Below are 19905 nucleotides of genomic sequence, written 5' to 3'. Positions count from 1 at the left end.
ATGCTTTTTGCATTATAAGTCTCCTTTTTAAAGAAAAATTATGCTACAAATAATCAACTCTACAGTCTGGTTGGGGGGAGGATTCCAAATACATCTTTAAACATATCTTAGTTTTCTGGAAAGAGAAAAAAGAAATGTTTAAAATGCTTCTAAGTACAAAACATTTTCCTTGCCTACCCGAGCTTAATAAGCTCTGCATATAAAAATTTTTCTGATGATCTGGGTTCTAAATTGACAACACAAAAAATATTTACTAACGTGAATATCTCAAGCCCATTTTCTAAAGAATATTTGATGTTTTGTAATTTGAAATCAAAAAAGCAATCTAAATCTAAATTAAAAACTGGGAAGTTTATGTAACAGTTAAGTCACAAAGATACACAAATGGCCAGAAAGATGGGAAATGTCCAACTTCACCAAGTAATCAATAAGAAAGGAAGAAAGGCCATTTATCACCTAGTCAGCAAAGTAAAACTAGAATTAAGGGTGTATGTGTCCTCAAAACCAGCTTGTAAAAAAGGAACTGTTATTTCCATCATTTATAAATGCTCAGTTTGTGTCATTCATCCCAGAAAAAGGTAATTTACACCACCCATGAAATGGTAGCCACAATGTCTTCCTCCATTTCCCTGAGGTTTCTGCAAGTGTTCCCCTGTTTCTCATCAGTCCTTGAAGAAGAGCATTCTCATACACTGCAGGCAGTATAAACTGTTACTATGTTTCTGGAGCTCAGGTGGCAACAAATATCAGAGCTTTAAAAATGGCAGTACTTTTTGATCCAACAAATTCTTCTCCAGTGAATTATCCAATCCAAAATAATTATCCAAAAAAGGTAAAATATAGGCTGCACTAGCTCAGGCAAGGCAAATGCATACCCCTCTTCCTTTACTCAGAAGATCTGACTGGATTATAATATTTTAATCTAAAACGAGGAGCAGTTACCACAAATGTGTTAACAGCCACACACTATCTGTTGTCCCACAGATAAATGTCCCACATTTACCATCTGTGTTCTAGATCCCAAGGGAAGAGATCATGTTTTAGACATTTATCTGTTCCCCACTCCCACAAGGGTCTAGCACAGCATCGCCCAAGAGAAATATAATTTGAGTCACATATATAATTTAAACATTTTTAGGTCCAAAGTTTAAGTCCCTGTTAAAAAAATTTTTTCCCTAGTATCTACATTAACAAGACAAAAAGAAATAGGTGAAATTATTGCAACATGTCATCAAAATAAAATTAATGATATTTTTAAAAATCATTTTTCATAGTAAATAAGCACTTATTAAATCCAGCGTACATTACACTAATGGTACATTTCAATTCAGATGCTAATTTTTCCTTGGAAATATTTTATCTGCACTTACATTTCATAAAATTTACACTGGACTCACATATCCAAGTTGTTTGAAACATACATAGAAACTGTCCAACAACTGACGTTTTAATTCTGTTCCTCAGTAACACAAGACACATTTCAACTGTTCTACAGCCAACTGTAGTTAGTCCCTACTGTATTGGACAGGACAGGACTAATATTTTGCTAGTAAGTCAGGCACTGAATGAGCGTGACTAGGAGATGATGGAAGAGAACAGCTTAAGAGAAAGGAGTGTTTTATGACAGCACAATTAAATAATTTTGTAGTTATTAAACTATATTATAATCCATACAATTCACATTTCTATGATGGAAAAGACATTTCTATTGATACTACTGGTAATCTAATGGTTTCTGTAGGCTGCACGTCTAAAAAAGAAAAAAGGACACCATTTAAATAATTGAAAATGTATATCTTCTCAGATGGCACAAAGCTGGAAGACATAAAACCAAGAGTCAAAAGGATTTCTACAGACCAAAAGAGAGGATTGATCAAAATGAAATTTAATATAGATACTCGTTTGGTTAGGCAAAGGCACTGGCTTTGAAAGATAATGCCTTTATAAATAGCCTTTAAAATCCTTTCTAATCCACAAATTCTTGATCATTCTGTGTTTTGTTCAGAACTTCACCAAGAGCTGTCCATAACTCGGGGTGGGGGGGCGGGGATCATAATAACACTGATGACAACACAGCATTATTTACCAATGCACACATCTATATTGGTAGTAGATATACTTTATAAATTTAGAGTTCATATTTACAGACAGATGCAAACATCTGATCTTATGATTTATGATGTTGTTATACCTGTTCATCTGGATCTTAAAATAGATATCATATTGCAGTTTACATTCATTTTAATCTTCTTTATATTTGTTAGGACATTTTTTTTTTTTAACAGCTCAATGATTTTGCCAATGCAGGATACAGGAGTTTGATCTCTGGGTTGGGAAGATCCCCTTGGAGAAAGAAATGGCAACCGACTCCAGTATTTTTACCTGAGAAAGCCCATGGACAGAGGAGCTTAGTGGGCTTCAGTCCATGGGGTGCAAAGAATCAGATACAGTTTAGCAACTGAACAACACAGCCCTTCAACTAATACCCAAGGTAAAGATGTTGCGATTTGGGGCATTTAATGCTCTGACAAGGGATCAAACCCAGGCCCCCTGCACTGAGAATGTGGAGTCTTATCAACTGGACTACCAGGGAAGTCCCCAGAATCTTTGTATTTTAACACTTCAATTGGTAAACTACACTGTTTTATTTACTTTATTAGTGCTATCATCTTTACTTTGTTCACGTGTATTCACATCTAGTTAGACATCTTTATTAGAATTTACACCTCTTTGCTACAGTTGAAGGGTAAATGGATTCAGTTTTACTTTCTATTGTATTGACTAATTACACTGCCATCTCAGTCCGGGCTGTGTACAACATACCTTCTTGCTTGAGTATCACCCTCCCTAGAGAGGAACAGATAAAAATAATCAGCTTACCTCCCACAAATTCAATCATAGTCTCTGGTTCATAAAAAAAACAAGCAACCTTGGTACAAAGGAAGTAACATCTCAAGTAATACACTTCAAATTTCTAGACCATGCATATAAACACATGCGGTAATTAATAACTGGAAATCTATCTTGTTTGGCGGAAAAGCAAATACACGCCAATACCGTAGAAAGTCCTACTGCTACTAATAAACCAAAAATATGAAGAACAAACCAGGTAGGATACTTAAGTTTTAAAAGCTTAAAAATGATAGACAATATAGGTAACAATGCAAAATATTCAAACAGTACATTAATTTAGAGTTAGGAGTTCTACATGTTTCCAGTTTTAGGCATTTCTATCCAATTTACAGTTCAATCAGCTCAGTATCCAAAAAAAAAAACACTTAGCAAATAAAATTTCCTACAAAAACCACATAATCAGACCCATTGTTTCATTTTCATAGGCCTTTATAAACCAAGAGGCAGGACTATTAACACTGACTACATTGTACACAGCAATACACATCTCTGAACTCAAGGACCTTAAAAATCTTTTAAATAACATCTAGTCTTCATTTGTTCAGTCTTAAGAATAAGACTAACAAGTGAAAAAAACTTTAAAGTTCCATCTTAAATAGGAGTTAGTTCATCTGAGAAGTAAAAGGTCTATTCCTCTGAAATCACGTTAAAAGTTTACCATTAGGAACAGGATCTTAAACTCCCAATCGTGAGAAGTGATAGGAACTCGACTTAAGGACTCTTAACTGCCTCATGAGTATATTAACTGATGGTAGATTATGAATATTAACTGCTGTTTGACCCCATTTCTACTGCCAAGTTAGTAACAGGAAGGGCATTACATCCTAGGCAGACTGAGCTAGACCAAAAGAATTTGGATATAAACATCCAGAATAATTCCTTGGAGACCCTCCTTTATAAATTCGCGGACAACCTCAACACTAACAACTCTTCAGCCTCGTTTTTATTACTTAAACAAAAGCAAGTAAGTATTGAGTGCCAATGAGAACACAAAAACAAGTAAGAGAAAGCACTCATACTCAAGGAAAGAAAGAGATAAAACTTGCCAACTTATACTGGATCACATATAAAATAGCCAACATTCTAGATTATGATTCAAGTGCAGCACATACTTCCCATACCCCCAATTAGTATCCTGATTGGAACTCTTTAGAACTTGATGTGAAATAACGCACGAACTGCGAAAATTTCTTCATTTTTTTCTAAACGTTAATACTAAGCAACTGAACAACAAAGATCAAATTAAATTTTCTTGGACCTCTTCTGCGGCCTCAAACACATACACACACCACGAAAAGTGGCGTGTGCGCTCAGTCGCGCGGGACTTTTTACGACCCCACAGACTGCAATCCGCAAGGCTCCTCTGTCCATGGAATTTTCCAGACAAGGATACTGGAGTGGGTTGTCATTTCCTCCTCCAGGGGACCTTCCCCAACCAGGGATCGAACCAGCGTTTCTTTTGTCTCCTGTACTGCAGGTGGATTCTTTAACAGCTGGGAAGCCCCATACACACACTAAAGTAGTATTTAAATCCTTGTTTTAGGCAGTATGAGATTACTTACAACACGGACTTTTACTCTTTCTTCAAAAGGGTTGCGGAACAGTTTGAAAGCCTTCCCTAACTCAAAACATAGTTACAATTCTTTAACTGACTTGCTGTAACAGAAAAAACTCAGCCACCTCAGAAAGCTTTTAACACTGATAAGATTCCGTTTCTTTCTCTAAGGAGGGTAAAGGCAAGCAAGGGCTAACTCCGTCAATATTTTAAAAGTTTTATGTAATTAATACTTTAACAGTGTGTAACTGAATAGTAAGTTGACATCTTATCGAAATGGAAATAGTCGAACCAAAATAATCCCTAATTTTGTCCAAGAGGTAACCTGTGAAAGAATATTAACTTTGCCAAACACCTTAAGGAAGCTTGCTAGGAACCCAGGACTCCCTCTCGGCCCAGGAGCAATAGCTCCACCTATTGATGAGCAACACTTCCTTCAACATTTTGGCACCCCAAGTCTCCAGTGCTCACGCTCTCTCCCCCTCCTCCACTCGCTCTGACCCAACCCAAATCCAGTTGAGTCACTAGCTCTGAATACTACTATCCGTGCTCTTTATTCCAATTCCTGCTCTCTCCAGAAGGTTCTGGGCCGCTTCCAAGTGTGGATAACCCCGAAAGGTGTCAAAGACCACAGTTCTCAGTGTCGAGCCTGGATCTGAAGAGGACAACCGGACCGCTCCCTCGGAGTGCCGGGCCGCGGGTGGCTCTGCCGTTCGCTCCCGGGGAGCAGGAGGCCTCAGGAGCCTCACGACAGCTTTTCCCCGCCGCCCCGCTCAGCAGCTCTTCTCCAAGCAACCCGCACTCGTCCTCCGGGCCCCAATCCTGGGTTCCCCGGGTCCTACCTCCGCTGGCCCTTCAGCCCGCCAACAGCCCGAGCCGAGCCTCCGCCCCCTCCGTGTGCAGAGAAGCCCAGAAACCTCCCACCGCCGGGTCTTCATCCAGAGTCTCATCCCTCCTTCACAGCCCCTCTCCCGCGCCGGTCGGGCCTTGCCCCGCTGCCCTTCCTCACCCTTTCATCTTCCCCGCCTGCTGAGGCCGTTGTTACCGCCGATATCAACGCCGTTGTCGTCGCCGCCCTGAGCTCTCCGCGCCCTCAGCTCGGGCCACTCAACCCCACAAGCCGGCCTCCTCGCCTAAGGCAAGGAGCTGAGCGGGTGACGGAGACCGCGAGAGTTTAGCGCGGCCCTGCGTCTTCGGAGGGGGCGGAGGTGCCTCCCGCCGCCGCGCTAGTGCAGCAGCTTCTCCACACGTGCACACGGGGAACTAGCCTCCCGCCCGCCGCCACCAGCCAGACCCGCCGCCGCGCCTTGACCTTTCACCCCGCCCCCTCTGCGCGCCGGCGCGTCGGCCGCCCCTCGCGCAGCCGCACTCCAGGCCTCCCCGTACCCTTCCCCCTCCACTTTAAGACCTCCATCTTTCTACTGGGCTGTGCCCTCTGGCGTCATCTTCCTCCTCCCATTCTTTACGACACAACTTGTGAGGCTTGCTTGGTAGGCCCTGGCGGTAAAATCCGGATTTTTCCACCCCTCCCTCTCCCCTCTCGCACTTCAACAAGCTCAATCTTCCCTGACTCTGGTCTTCCCAGCTGGTAGTCTCCAGTATGACCTTCAAATGCACCTGTCTCCTAAAAAGATTTCATAAATCTTGTTCCTCTAAATGTAAAGAAGCCTGTGGAAAGTAATGAGGTGCTTTTAAGACAAATAAACGTAGTCAACAATTGGCTAGGTAACTTGGCTTACGTCCAACACTTTTCAGTTTCGATATCACGTGACTGACCAAACCTCTAAGCCTGGGGATTTTACCGGCAGGCCCCACGGGGACGGAACTCCATTGCCATTTCCGGTCCCTAGACCACGGCGTAAAGGTCACTTCCTTAGCAATGCACTTTAACCCGTTCCACCCACGCGTTCTGCGTTGCACTTTACAACCTGATCTTTGTGGACATTTTTTTTCCTTTCTAAAATCTAATCGCAAGGAAATTAATGTTCAAACGATCCGCTAAAATACAAGCCCCGGAGATGCAGCCAGCCCGGCTGGGGTTGACAGGGCGGAGCTCAGGATCACGTGACGACCTACGCCCGCCCCCGTCTGCAGCTGAAGACTTCCCCTCCCGCAGTGACAGAGCCTCTGGGTCGGTGATCGGTACAGTTTCTCCACCTCGCGCCCCGGCAGGTGAGCGGCGACCGGTAACCGGCGGCTGGTGGGGATAGAAGGGGTGGGAGGAGGAGGAGAAGAGAGAATGTGAATAGTGGCCTCTGCTGTCCCAGGCTCTCTCCTGCTGTCATTCTGCCCCGGCGAGGATCTCGTTTCTCCATTTATCTTGACCCCCGCACCGCCCCCCACCCCGCCACCATGGTCTCCCCTGCAACTTAGGGGTTGAGATGTTCACCTTTCTTGGGGCTAGGGGTGAGTGCGGCCATTATGGTTCCCCATTCGAGTCTTTGGGGCTTCGGGTAGTGGGGTTGATTCAGGCATTAGTTGGGATCTGCGATAGTCTCCAGGTCTCAATCCCCAAAGCCTGTTCTTTGGCAGAGGCCTTGTAAGGTCTTCCTCTTAAGCTCCCGACTGGGGAACCGGGAGATGGGAAAAACCCCGGAGGCAGAGGCGTCTCCTGTGAAACAGGCTTAGGAGAGAATGTCGCGATGCAGACACTCTCTCACTGCAGAGTCACTGCACACTGCTTCCTAGTGTGCATTTTCAGTAATTCTGAGTTTTTATCTGACATCCCTGCGAAAGATATTCACAACTTTTGAATGGGTCTGGAAGGGTAAAAGGTGGCTTTTTACCTTTCTCTTCTCCAATTTTATGGTGTAGAAACGGAGAGGATACTTGAAAGAGTAAAGCTGTACTAGCTTCAAAAACAGGCAGTGTTGTTACTGCGACAGTCTAGATTGAATGAGGAGGCGTTGAAAGATGGTGTTGCGATGTCATGATCTACAGGAGACCCAGGCTAGCTTATGCAGAACTGACTTCCCTGAAAGGGAGTAATTCTACAGAAACAAATTGAAAGATAATAAACCAGTGTGTTTGACCGTAAACGTAAAGGTAAGGAGGTTAAGTCTAAATATTTTTTGCCTTTGACATCCTTTTGCCTTTTCTCCCTAAAATCCTGCCTAATCTCTACTCCCAATCAGTTCCTTAACTAATGCTAAATTAATATTAAATAGCATTTGTATCCTTCCTTTCCCTGTTTGTAAAACTCCAGGTGACCTCTTCAGATTTTGATGAATAGTATTTTCTGAAAATGCAGAAATGACTGTTTAGGTTTTTGCCCAACCCAGTGTACTCCCATTTCATGTAGTAACCAATGTAGTAATGTAACCAATGTTTTGACCCCAAACAGTGTGCTTTATGGAAGAATGTTTTTCTGTTTGGGGTTAAACTCTTGTTTACACTACAAATTCGGAAAGTGCCTTCCGGCTTTTAAATTGAAAGGACTTGCAGAAATTACAAATTTGATTTTTAAAATTTAAATTACACTTTTTCTTAATCTGAAAAATCATTTTCTCAGTTAAACCTTAAAGCCAAGTTCAAAAATAGAGAAACTCGCCTATTGATGCTCATTACTAGATAAGATAATCTGAAAGATCTTTCTTGCTTTCTCTAAGTAATGAAGACTACTATTATGCTTTACAGTTTTACTGTTTTGTGCATATATCTTTATTGGTATATATCTTTTCTGTTGAGATGTTTATGTTTCAGTATGTCTGCTACTGATATATAGTTTTATCTATTAATTTGCTCCAGAGTGAGATTCCCTGATCTCTAGAGGGCAGAAAAACATAAGCAGTGTTTCTTCATTGCCCAGGTGGCATTTCACCAAATAAGAAGAATTCACCAAATAATAAGGATTCTTTAAGTCCAAAAATGGGATAGAGAAAACAGGCTAAAAAGGATTGAGTACTAGAGGAGAAAATGTCAATGTGAAAGAGATTGAATGAGTTTGCACTTTTACTTCACAATTCCCCTGATTTTAGGAATTTTATTAAAGCAATCATTTTGACCACTAATGAAATCTGGAAGATTGGCAGCAGGAATTGGTGACTGAATTACTATTAAAGTTGAATTTGAAAAAGAGTTCTGATATTGTACACAGTTTTCACAAACAAGTGATCTCTGTGTGCCATGGTGAGACTAGCTTTGTCTATCAATGAGTATTATATGTAGAAATCTCTCGGTTTTTTTTTTTGGCCATGCCTCACGGCTTGAGGGAGTTCCTCCGTCAGGGATCAAACCCAGGCCCTCGGCAGTGAAAGGGATGAGTCCTAACTACTGGACTGCCAGGATATTCCCTATATAGAAATCTTAACATTCGTTAGAGAACTGTGCTGAAGTTCAGTATTAAATGGCACACAGGGGTTCTTGTGTTTGAGTCCCCAACACCTCTTGTATGCTTACTCTGAAGTCTTGCTTATATGTCACTATCTTTATAGATTATGGCCGGCACCAAGAATGCTTTCTTCCTCTGTGAGCCAAGCTAGGCACTCACTTCTGTAAAATACTGCACAATATTCTATTCCTCCATTTTCACCTCCAGAACATTGTTTTTAATTACTCTTTGCTGGGCTGTACCTTAATAAACTATAAAACTCCTAGGAATTCAAGGAGTGTCCCTACTCTTTGTCTTTAGCTCCTGGATGATGAAGTACTTGATAGGCATTGAATAAATTGTTTATTGACTGAGTATGAGACAACTGGACAGGGAGATTAAGCTAGTTTTAAAATTCCTGCAGATCATAGCACCTTCTAAGGTAACACACTAGATACAAGCTTTCAAGTATAAATTGTCAATAGTGAGTGAGTGAAGTCTCTCAGTCTTGTCTGACTCTTTGCAACCCCATGGACTATAGCCTGCCAGGCTCCTCCCTCCATGGGATTCTCCAGGCAAGAGTATTGGAGTGGGTTGCCATTTCCTTCTCCAGGGGATCTTCCCAACTCAGGGATCGAACCGGGGTCTCCCGCATTCCAGGCAGACGCTTTAACCTCTGAGCCACCAGGGAAGCTCATAAATTGTCAATAGTAGCCATCAAAATCATGGTCAGTAGAATAGATATAAACCTCAGGTGGTCTTTATTAACGTAGTGACCAACTTATTTTCACAGCATGTTTTTAATGTTTTGGGTGATATGGGAGGGAAGGAAAGTGGAGTGAGTTGTATTTAATGTAAAAGGCTACATGTGCTATAGCACTAGACTAAAAGTCAGTAGATCATCCTTCACTGCCACTTTAGTTATATGCTTTTTAGAAAAGTTGGGGTTGGGGGCTTAGGGTTTGATGTTTAGGACCTTTCTGTCAAGGGTATTAAGATTTCAAGTTAGAGAAACCCTAAATAATCTATGTGAAAAATATTTTTAAAACTAAGTGGTATTTAAATGTGAAGCAAGATTGTACAAACTTTACAAGAATAGATTTCTTGATCAAATAGACCTGGGTTCAAGTCTGGCCTTACCACATATTTAAGCTGTGTGACCTTGGACAGTTTACTTAATCTAAGCTTAAATTTCCTCATGTTTAAATCTATGCTATAGATACTGTTAAATTAGATCATGAATGCAGAGGGCTTAGTACATACTTTGTACCTTTTAAAAATTAATTTTACTGATATCTAGTTGCCGTCCATTGTGGAGCTGATGCTGGGAAAGATTGAGGGCAAGAGGAGAAGGGCGACAGACGAGAGATATTTGTATGATATCACTGACTCAATGGACATGAATTTGAGCAAACTCAAGGTGATAGTGAAGGACAGGGAAGCCTGATGTGCTGCAATTCCTGGGGTTGCAAAGAGTTGGATACAGCTTAGCAACTGAACAACAACAGTTTGAGTATACATAACATACTGAATTTCTAATGGAGACTTTTAGATATACTATAAAATTAAGCAACAAGTTTGGGATATGGAGAAAGGAGTAAACTTTGAAATAAGGCTATTACCAATAGCAAGAAAAATGTACCTCTAGCAAAGATTCTGAAACAAATTTTATTATTTTTTTAATTATCTTTATTTTTGGCTGCACTGGGTCTTCGTTCTGTGCAGGCTTTTCTCTGATTGTGAGATGGGGCTATTCTTTAGTTGCAGACTTCTTGTGGTGGCTTCTCTTGTTGTAGAGCACTAGCTCTAGACATACCACCTTCGGTAATTGTGGCACACGAACATAGCTACCTCGAAGCATGTGGGATCTTCCTGAACCAGGGATCAAACCCATGTCCCCTGCATTACACTTGATCTTAGCCAAAAGGCCGAGAAGCAATGTCCCCTGCATTACAAAGTGAATTGTTAACCTCTGGACCACCAGGGAAGCCCTAAAACAGATTTATTAATAGAATCTAAGAAATATCAACATAAAGCCCATTATTTTGGCGACTGCAAGGACAATATTTTCTGTATAAAGATTTTCCAGAGCTTGTGATCATTAATATGTGGAATCAGTTTAAAGAGGTATTTATTTCTGAATTCTTATAGAAATGTATTAAAGTTATCCCAACCTGTACAGGAGGGACTTTTGAGTTTGTGCTTATATTTTAAATTTCTGCCCTTTATTCTAAATGTTTTTATATCTTATTTTTGTTTTGGAAAATATCAGTAAATTAAATAATAATTGAAGTGTAGCTAGCATAAGTTTATGTTTCACCTTAATCCTGAAAAAATAACTCATTTGTTCTAAGGAAAGATTTTATGAAGAGATTATTGAATATTCTCTTTAATATCAAGTTTTCTATTACAGTGAAATAAATTATGATCAGTAACCATATTTTACATTTTTCTGTAGAGACTTTAAAAGCTACTATGTTTTTGTTCCCTGCTGTGAACTGAAAGTGACTTTGGTTTATATATTTATGGTGTATTCTTTTATATATACAGTATATACATATTATATATATATAGTAAACACATAGACACAGTGTGTGTATTTATAGTCAGCTGAAATAGATGTATATTTTCATAGTAATAAATTTTGTTACCTGGAACTATTAAAGTCATGTTTATAATTAGTTACTGTGTGAATAAAATTATCTGATGATTATTTTAAACTCACTTTTTTATTTGTTCATAGTTTGATTTAATGAATTTCACAACTGCAGTTAGTTTTCAAAAATTGATGGTATTTCATAGGTATTTTGAGATTTAACCTAATGTTTTTTGTTGCTGTTTTCTTGGCTTCAATATTGTGACTTCGAGTGCATGCTGAGTCGCTTAGCTCAGTCATGTCCAACTCTTTACGAATGCATAGACTGTAGCTCGCCAAGCTTTTCTGTCCATGGGATATTCTAGGTAAGAATACTGGAGTGAGTTGCCCTTTCCTCTTCCGGGAATCTTCCTGACCCAGGGATCAAACCCCATTCTCCTGCGTCTTCTGCATAAGCAGGCGGGTTCTTTACCACTGAGCCACTTGGCAAGCCCTCAATATTATGACTAGCTACTACAATAAAATTTTCAATTTTGAATTTTAGTACTATCTGTGGAAACTATTGTTCTTTTGTTGACAAACATTTTTAAAAATTATATCAACAACGTGCCATGCATGATATAATGCAGAAGAGCTCCACCTGTGCTTGAGCAATGAAAAACAACCAGACTAATCTTTAAGTTTATTTAAAAATAAAGTAGAGAAGGCTGATTACATTTGAAAACATTTATAACAATGAAGAAAGGGCATGATTCAGAAACTGTAATAATGATTGTATATACATATGTGAAAAAGATGATGGAAATTCAGCAAAATAAGTAATTATCTCTAGATTAAGAGTTTTAAGAAAGATTTAAAATTTATTGTATGTTTTGAGTTTCTCCAATTAGTGTTAATTGCTTTGAGCGGCAAAAATTTTTTAATTTGAAATGGAGAATTGAGCCATTTGAATGATGATTTCTTCTTAGTTACTTGAATATCTTTAAGTGAAAATGTTTCAACTTATCTAGATAATGAACATGTTATTTAAGTTTATATGTGAAGGTATATTTTTAGGCCTTTGTAAGTTCAGCAGAATTTTAAAAAGCAGAAGTAAACCCAGAATATAAAGGAATTTAATATATGGCAAGGTGATATTTCAGTCCAGTGGGGGAAAGGGGGACATATGTAGTAAATGTAACTGACACAGCTTATCTGTCTGGAAGAAATTAAATTGAGCCAGTACTTTGTAGCATATGCAGAAACCAATTTCAAGATGGATTAAAAACTTAAACATTTAAAATGTTAAAAATGTTAGTTCCTAAAATTTTTTTATATTTACATTCTAAATGTAGTAATGATCTTTTAAACCAAGATAGGGAATCTGAAAGTCATGGAAGTAAACATAGGAATGTGAGAACACAGAGAAATGAAAAATATTTCAATGGCAAAAATAGAAGATAGATTTAAGAGAATTGAAATATGCATAACAGTTGAAGAGTTAAAAGTGCACACAACAGAAACATGGGTAAAGCATATGACCAGAACTTAAAAATCGAAGCATTCTACAAACTTATGAAAAAATGTGTAACTTCACTAGTAATCAGTATTCTAACAATGAAATTTTTTTCTGATTAGTAAAAATTAAGTGGTATACCTACTGGTAGCAGGAATGTGTGATAGAGGATTTTCTCAAAATGCTAGTGAAGATGTAAATTGTTAGAATTTTGTGGGGTTTTTTTTAAGTAAACAATAAGACAGTATCAGTTTATATTAAAAATACATATTCTTCCATCCAGCAGTCCTGCTGTTTGGGATTGCCAGAAATGGCAATTGTCTGAAATTTTTTTTGTCTTATTAAGTATCTGAAGGGAAAGTGTATAAATTACACTGATAATTCCATAAACTCTCCTTAACTTTGTATATGTGATAACCCATGGGCACCCAATAAGAAGGTGTCATCAAAAATGCATAGGAAAGTGATAGGCATTATAAGATAGGGTTACAGATTTTATTTTTGTGTGAATATTAAGTCTTCCAGAAATGGTTTCTTCTTTGGGGATAATAGAACATATTGCACAAGTATGGAGTCTGTCACCTGATGTAATCATATGACAGCATAAGGAGAAGTCCACATTTGGGTTTTGGTGAGTAAAAAAACTAGGTAGAAGATTAACTCTCCTTGAGAAAGCTTCAAGCAAGGTTGCCTGTAAAGCAAAATTAAAAGTAATTTTAACCAATTACTAATCTTGTACTTGATTTCAGTCCTTTTAAGAGTCTGAAATTAATATATTATTCAAAGTCATAATGGAAAACAGCAGATGGTTTAGAGTGAGATTTGTTACCTGTTGAAAGCATCCACATCTATGTTGTTGGAAATAGCAAGATTTCATTCTTTTTTATGGCTGAGAAACATTCCATTGTATGAGTATACCACGTGATCTTTGTCCTTTCATCTGTTGATGGGTACTTGGTTGCTTCCGTAATTGGGCAATCATCAGTAATACTGCAAAGAACAGAATGGAGTGCATATATCTTTTCTAATCAATGTTTTTACTTTCTTCAAAAAGAATAGCCAAGAGTGAAATTGTTGGATCATATGGGAGTTCTGTTTTTCATTTTTGAAGAATGTACGAATTCTTTTTGGAAAGAGTTGGGATATATATAAATAAAAAGTAATTTTAGGTCTTCTGGTAGTGCAGTGGATAAGAATCTGCCTGCCAATCTTCCATGGTCCAGGAAGATTCCCATATTCTGGGGATCAGCTAAGCCCATGCTCCACAACTATTGAGCCTGTGCTCTGGAGGCCGCAGACCACAACTACTGAAGCCCGAGTGCCCTAGGCCAGTGCTGCCCAACAAGAGAAGCCACCCACCACCATGAGAAACCCGTGTACCGCAATAGAGTAACCTCTGCTCGCTGCAACTCGGGAAAGCCTGCTCACAGCAACGAAGACCCAACGCAACCAAAAAGAAATAAAAGTAGTCTTAGAGTAGTACTGACAGGCAGTATAGCTGCAAGGGGGCTAGGTGCATAAGTACTGAAGCCAGACTGGCTCAAATCCTGGGGCAGTTTCTTCTATCTTCCTGTGTTGCATTTTCTTATTAGGAGTATAGTTATTTCATTAAGTGTTGTGAAGATTAAATGAATAAGAAAAGTGATTAGAATTACTGGTATATGTATAATAAGAGCTATATGCATGTTTGCCATTATTATTTAGTTACTATGCTCTTTGCTCACCTAATTAGATATATATAGTAATTTTATCCCCTGGCTTAGTTGTTTGAGCACACATCTAATCATTCAATATTTTTGATTAAGTTGAATGGATGATACATGTACAAATATAGTGAAAATTTTAGATTCTTACATATGTGCGTTTTCTCCCTCTTCATGCTTACTCTTTTTGTTCACAAAGGTAGCATCTCATCATATTCTGGGCATTACATTTTTCACTTAACAATATTACCTTGGAGATTTTTCCACATTGATACAGTTAAAGACGCCTCATTCTTTTTAATAATCCTCTAGTACTCAGTTGTACTAATGTACCATCATCATCCTATGACATTTATTGATAATTTACTCCTGTGTTGGGCACTTTTCTTCAATTAAGTCATGCAAGACTCACAACAACTTTAGGAGACTAGGTATTGTTTGAAGCCTCATTCAACAAATGAGGCAGTTTAGGCTTTGAGTGATTAAATGCCCACCAGTGTCACACAGTTCATAAGTAATAGAACTCTGAAGGAAAAGAGTCTTTTTCCAGATTACCATCTTAACACCACATCCTCTTATACTACCACAAGTGATGTTTGCTGTATTCTCCATATTAATGGACATTCTTTTTTTTTCTTTTTGCTGTAAGAAATAGTGCTATAGTAGATATTTTGTTAGGAGATAAAGTAAATTCCTGAAAATTAAAGAGGCAAGTCAAACAATATGTACATTTTGAATTTTGGTGGGTATTGCCAAATCATTCTTCCATTTAGGGATGCACTGAAGGTCAGGTTTGTCCTCAGTATTTTGCCAAAATCTGCCGTTTAGCTTGAGTCTTTGGGAAGCTGAATAGCTAAATGCCTTTAATATTTTTAGCATCCCTGAATTACATGTGACGTACCATCACATGCTAGCATAGGTTGCCATCATATCTAATTAGTATAACAATATCAGTATGAGAATAAGGTCTGACAAATGTCATGACTTTTTGTTACTCTCTAAGAATGGTAAGCGTTGTAAATGCAATTTAAAGTGCTGTTTATGTGACTCATACGTTGAAATTCTATCAGTTGAAGTTTGAATGTAAATTATTAAAAGAATGGCATACTACAGTTGTTAATAATTGGAAAACTTGCTGATTTTATGTACAAAAACAATTTTGTTAGAGCTCTGAAATAAAACCTAGGGAATCAGATTGCCCATTAATATGAACATTGAGAGTGTGATAACTAGTTAAGTGTAAGAATAACTGTGTATTTTCTTGTGAAAAATAGACTTACTGGACTTTATAAGTCCTAGGTTTAGGCAGATTTAGGCAGTGAGAGACTTTATTAAGATGAGTTACAATATCCACAGATTATTTTGAATATAGCATGCCTCTCTTCAGTGTCCTCTTTGATTTGTTTCAAGAAGGAGAAAAATACCTCTTATTAATCCAAGGAATAGGCTAAGTGACACAAGACTCTTTAGTATGATCCAGAGTAGACACTTAAAATACAGGATGCTCAAGTCCTAAATTGGTACACCTACAGTGCTTGAATAGATTAATAGTACCTGCTGTTGTTATTTGTGTATGTTTTAAATATGATCTCATTCTCACACAAAAATACTGTTGGGTAAGGAGAGTGGGGGAAACACCTATAAACAGGCAAAGATAGATTATTAATTCTTTATTGTAAACTATATTGTAAGCTTTATTGTAAACTATTTCTATCTCAGAGTAGAATAAAACAACAGATAACTCCCTCCACTTTCACTCTCCAAATGAGTTACTGCATTATAGTGACTTTGATATCCAAAATACTAGAGTTTAGCCTGAGTTTTAGAAGACAAACCCTTCTATGCCTCACGGCTCAACAGTTCAACCTAGGATTCTTTTCCTAAATCCTCACCAAAGATACTGTCATTAAGCTTTGATCTGAAACATAAATGAGTAGGTACTTTAGAGGCATTTCTGACTAATAAACTCCTGAGCTCTTAAGGGACTATGGAAAGGCCCATGATTTGCTGAACTTGACTGGACAAGTGAGTACCCACACAGCTTTATCAGGAGCCACGTAAGTTGGTTCAAAACAGACAAAAGCCCATTTGGTTGTTTTCAGCCATTGCATCTACAATATTCCCAGGGTTAAGCTTCTCTTATTAGTATAAGCCATATGGTCTTTAATTACTGTTAGCTAACAAGTAAAAATAAAAAAAAAAAGAATACAATTTATTCTGTGTAAGCATTATGCCCTTACAGGAGTCATATTGTCAATACTTTGTGCTTTTATTTTTTTAAGTGTTATTGAGGTATAATTGACATAATTGCATGTATTTCAAATGTATTGTTTGACATTTTGGTATATGTATCCACCCATGAAACTGTCACTACAATCGGTGTAGTGAACATGTCCATCACCTTCAAAAGAAATTTCCTCCTGCCTGTTTGTGATCCCTCCCTTCCATACCTCCCCACTGCTTGTCCACAAGGACCACTGATCTCTTTTCTATCATTGTGGGTTAGTTCTACCTCTTTTATAGGCGTCAATGATTCATTTCTTTTTTTTGTTTGTTTGTTTTTTGGTTTGTGCTGGGTCTTCATTGCCGCATGAACTTTTCTCTAGTTGTGGAGAGCCAGGACTTCTCTCTAGTTGCTGTGGGCAGACTTCTCTGCTGTGGCGTCTCTTGTTGCACACAGCACGGGCTGTTGGGTACGAAGGCTTCAGAAGTTGTGGCTCTTGGGATCTAGAGCACAGGCTCAGCAGTTGTGGCACACAGGCTTAGTTGCTCTGCAGCATGTAGGATCTCCCTGGACCAGGAATTAAACTCGTGTCTGCTGCATTGGCAAGTGAATTCTTTACCACTGAGCCAGCAGGGAGGCCCGGTTCATTTTTTTTTTTTTTTAATTGCTGAGTATTCACTGTATTGGATTTCCCTGGTAGTTGAGCTGGTATAGAATCTGCCTGCAGTGCAGGAGACCCTGGTTCGATTCCTGGTTTAGGAAGGTCCCCTGGAGGAAGGCATGGCAACCCACTCCAGTATTCTTTCCTGGAGAATCCCCATGGACAGAGGAGCCTGGCAGGCTGCAGTCCATGGGGTCACAAAGAGTCAGACACAACTGAGTGACTAAGCGCACAGCACACCACATTCACTGTATTCATAGGTGACGCAGTGGTAAGGAATCCACCTGCCAATGCAGGAGACACAGGAGAGGTGCATTTGATCAGGGTCAGGAAGAAACCCTGGAGAAGGAAGTGGAAACCCACTCCAGTATTCTTGCCTGGGAAATCCCATGGACAGAGGAGCCTGGTGGGCTACAGTCCACGGGGTCTCAAAAGAGTCGGACACGACTGAGCAACTAAACAGCAACAACAGTCGCTGTATACCACAAATGCCACAGTTTGTTTATCCCTTCACTTGTTAATGGATACTTGGGTTGTGTTTCCTCTTTCTGGCTATTGTGAATAAAGTGACTATGAGCTTCCATGTAAAAGTCTTTGTTTGGACATGAGCTTTCGTTTCTCATGGGTAAATGCCAAGGATAGAATGACTGGGTCATATGATAGGTGTATGCTTAGGTCTGTAAGAAACTGCCAAATTGCTTTTCATAGTGGTTGTACATTTTACATTCCTACCAGCAGTACATGAAAGTTCTAGTTCTGCATCCTTACCAACACTTCCTGTGGTCAGTCTTTTAAAATTTTAACCATCCTGCTAGGTGGCATTTCGTTGTTATTTCCTTTGCATTTTCCTAGTATTAAGCATATTTTCATGTATTTATTTGCCACTCATATATTTTCTTTGTGCAGTATATCTTCAGATCTTTTGCCCATCATTTTAATTGTATAGTTTTCTTACTGAGTTTTAGGAGTTCTTTTTATGGCCTAGGTATGAGTCCCTTATCAGATTTATGCTTTGCAAATATTTTCTCCCAGTCTATAACTTGTCTTTCAGTTCTAACAACATTTCTCCAAGAGCAGGCGTTTGTTACTTTTATGAAATACAGTTTACCAATTTTTTCTTGTATCAGTTTTGCTTTCAGTGTTGTAGCCTGTAAATCTACCTAATCCAGGGTCACAAAGGAAGTTTTGTAGTTTAAGGTTTTACATTTTAATCTGCCATACATTTTTAGTTTATTTTTGCTTATGGCACAAGGTATGGTTTGAAGTATCCTGTTTTTGCATTTACACATCAACTTGTTTTACTACCACCTGTTAAAAAACTACACTTTGTGCACTGAACTGCATTTCTATTTCTGTCAAAAGTCACTTGTCCATTTCTATGTGTGGTTGTATAGCCTTTTTGAGCTCAGATTTGTTTCTAAAATTTTAAATAGTAATGCCAGGCAAAATAGTGGAGATAAAATTGTATCTGTTCTTTGTAGAATTATTTGGTGTTCTAGTGTTTATAACATCAAACAAAGTAACCACCTAAAGCTGTAACATTTTAAACTTTTAATAAACATTTTTGTTCTTTTACATCAAAAAGTCATTCTAGTTCTGTCATGGTGATATTTGGCTTCAGCTTTGGCCTCAGGTAAATACTGATTTTTAAAACCTTGGCCATTGAGCATTAGGCCAAAATGTGTATGCAGTGCCTTTCAAAGGAGATGTATCACTTTTCATTCAGTGAATGTGGGTGGCTATTTTCTTAGTACTATCTCTGAACAGTATTTAGTAATTGCCTTCTAGGTGTCAAGGTGCTTTACTATCTAACTGGGGTACACAATGAACAAAGCAGACTTGGTCTCTGTTTTCCTCACACTTCCAGTCTGGCAGTAGAGAGATCTGAGAACAATTCTGTTAACAGATTTTTTAATTACAGCAGTGGCAAGTGCTTCAGAAGAGCAGTATTGAAGGCTGGGGCACGTACCATGGGGAACTGGAAGTAAAATCCTTAGCAAACCATACTGTTGAAAGCATCCATCGTATCTTTAAATCCAGACTGTGTTTTTTCACCTCTATTAAGCAGGGTTCGTTTCCTTTTTTATCCTCAGTTGATGCTTTACGTCATATTTTAATTGCAGAGATCTTATGAACTCTTAAGTTAGAGGTTAGTTGATTTAGGGTGACGTGCTTTAGTCTCTCCGTGTCTGACTCTAGCCCACCAGGCTCCTCTGTCCATGGGATTATCCAGGCAAGAATACTGGAGTGGGATTACTATTACCTGGCATTACTATTTAATACTATGCCCGCCTCCAGGGGATCTTCCCAACCCAGGGATCGAACCCAGGTCTCCCACATTGCAGGCAGATTCTTTACCATCTGAGCCACCAGGGAAGCCCAGTTAGGGTGATGCTTCCTGGTAAACATTGAGTTTTAATGAGTCTTTGCATAGTTTGTAAATCTTCTT

General features: G+C 38.8%; 2 protein-coding genes across 4 annotated transcripts in view; one reads left to right on the top strand and one right to left on the bottom strand.

The window, feature by feature from the left end:
• The window catches only part of NAA50 (N-alpha-acetyltransferase 50, NatE catalytic subunit), a 29163-nt gene extending 23358 nt beyond the window's left edge, over positions 1-5805 (bottom strand). The window contains exon 1 of one of the 2 annotated variants that reach the window (XM_043873684.1): positions 5478-5805. In XM_043873684.1, the coding sequence (XP_043729619.1) occupies positions 5478-5485 (8 nt within the window). In that variant the 5' untranslated portion in view covers positions 5486-5805. The remainder of the gene's footprint in view (positions 1-5477) is intronic. The other variant, XM_043873683.1, reaches the window with a different exon arrangement.
• Positions 5806-6421: 616 nt separating this feature from the next.
• Positions 6422-19905, top strand: part of ATP6V1A (ATPase H+ transporting V1 subunit A) — a 58779-nt gene continuing 45295 nt past the window's right edge. The window contains exon 1 of one of the 2 annotated variants that reach the window (XM_043873681.1): positions 6422-6640. The gene's annotated coding sequence lies outside the window, so the exon portion shown is untranslated. Of the gene's footprint in view, positions 6641-7491; positions 7514-19905 lie in introns of those variants that run through there. The other variant, XM_043873682.1, reaches the window with a different exon arrangement.

This window comes from Cervus elaphus, chromosome 19 (genome assembly GCF_910594005.1).
Source record: "Cervus elaphus chromosome 19, mCerEla1.1, whole genome shotgun sequence".
NCBI lineage: Eukaryota > Metazoa > Chordata > Mammalia > Artiodactyla > Cervidae > Cervus > Cervus elaphus.
The sequence above is the reverse complement of the archived record's forward strand: the minus strand, read 5'-3'. Positions and strand labels throughout refer to the sequence as shown.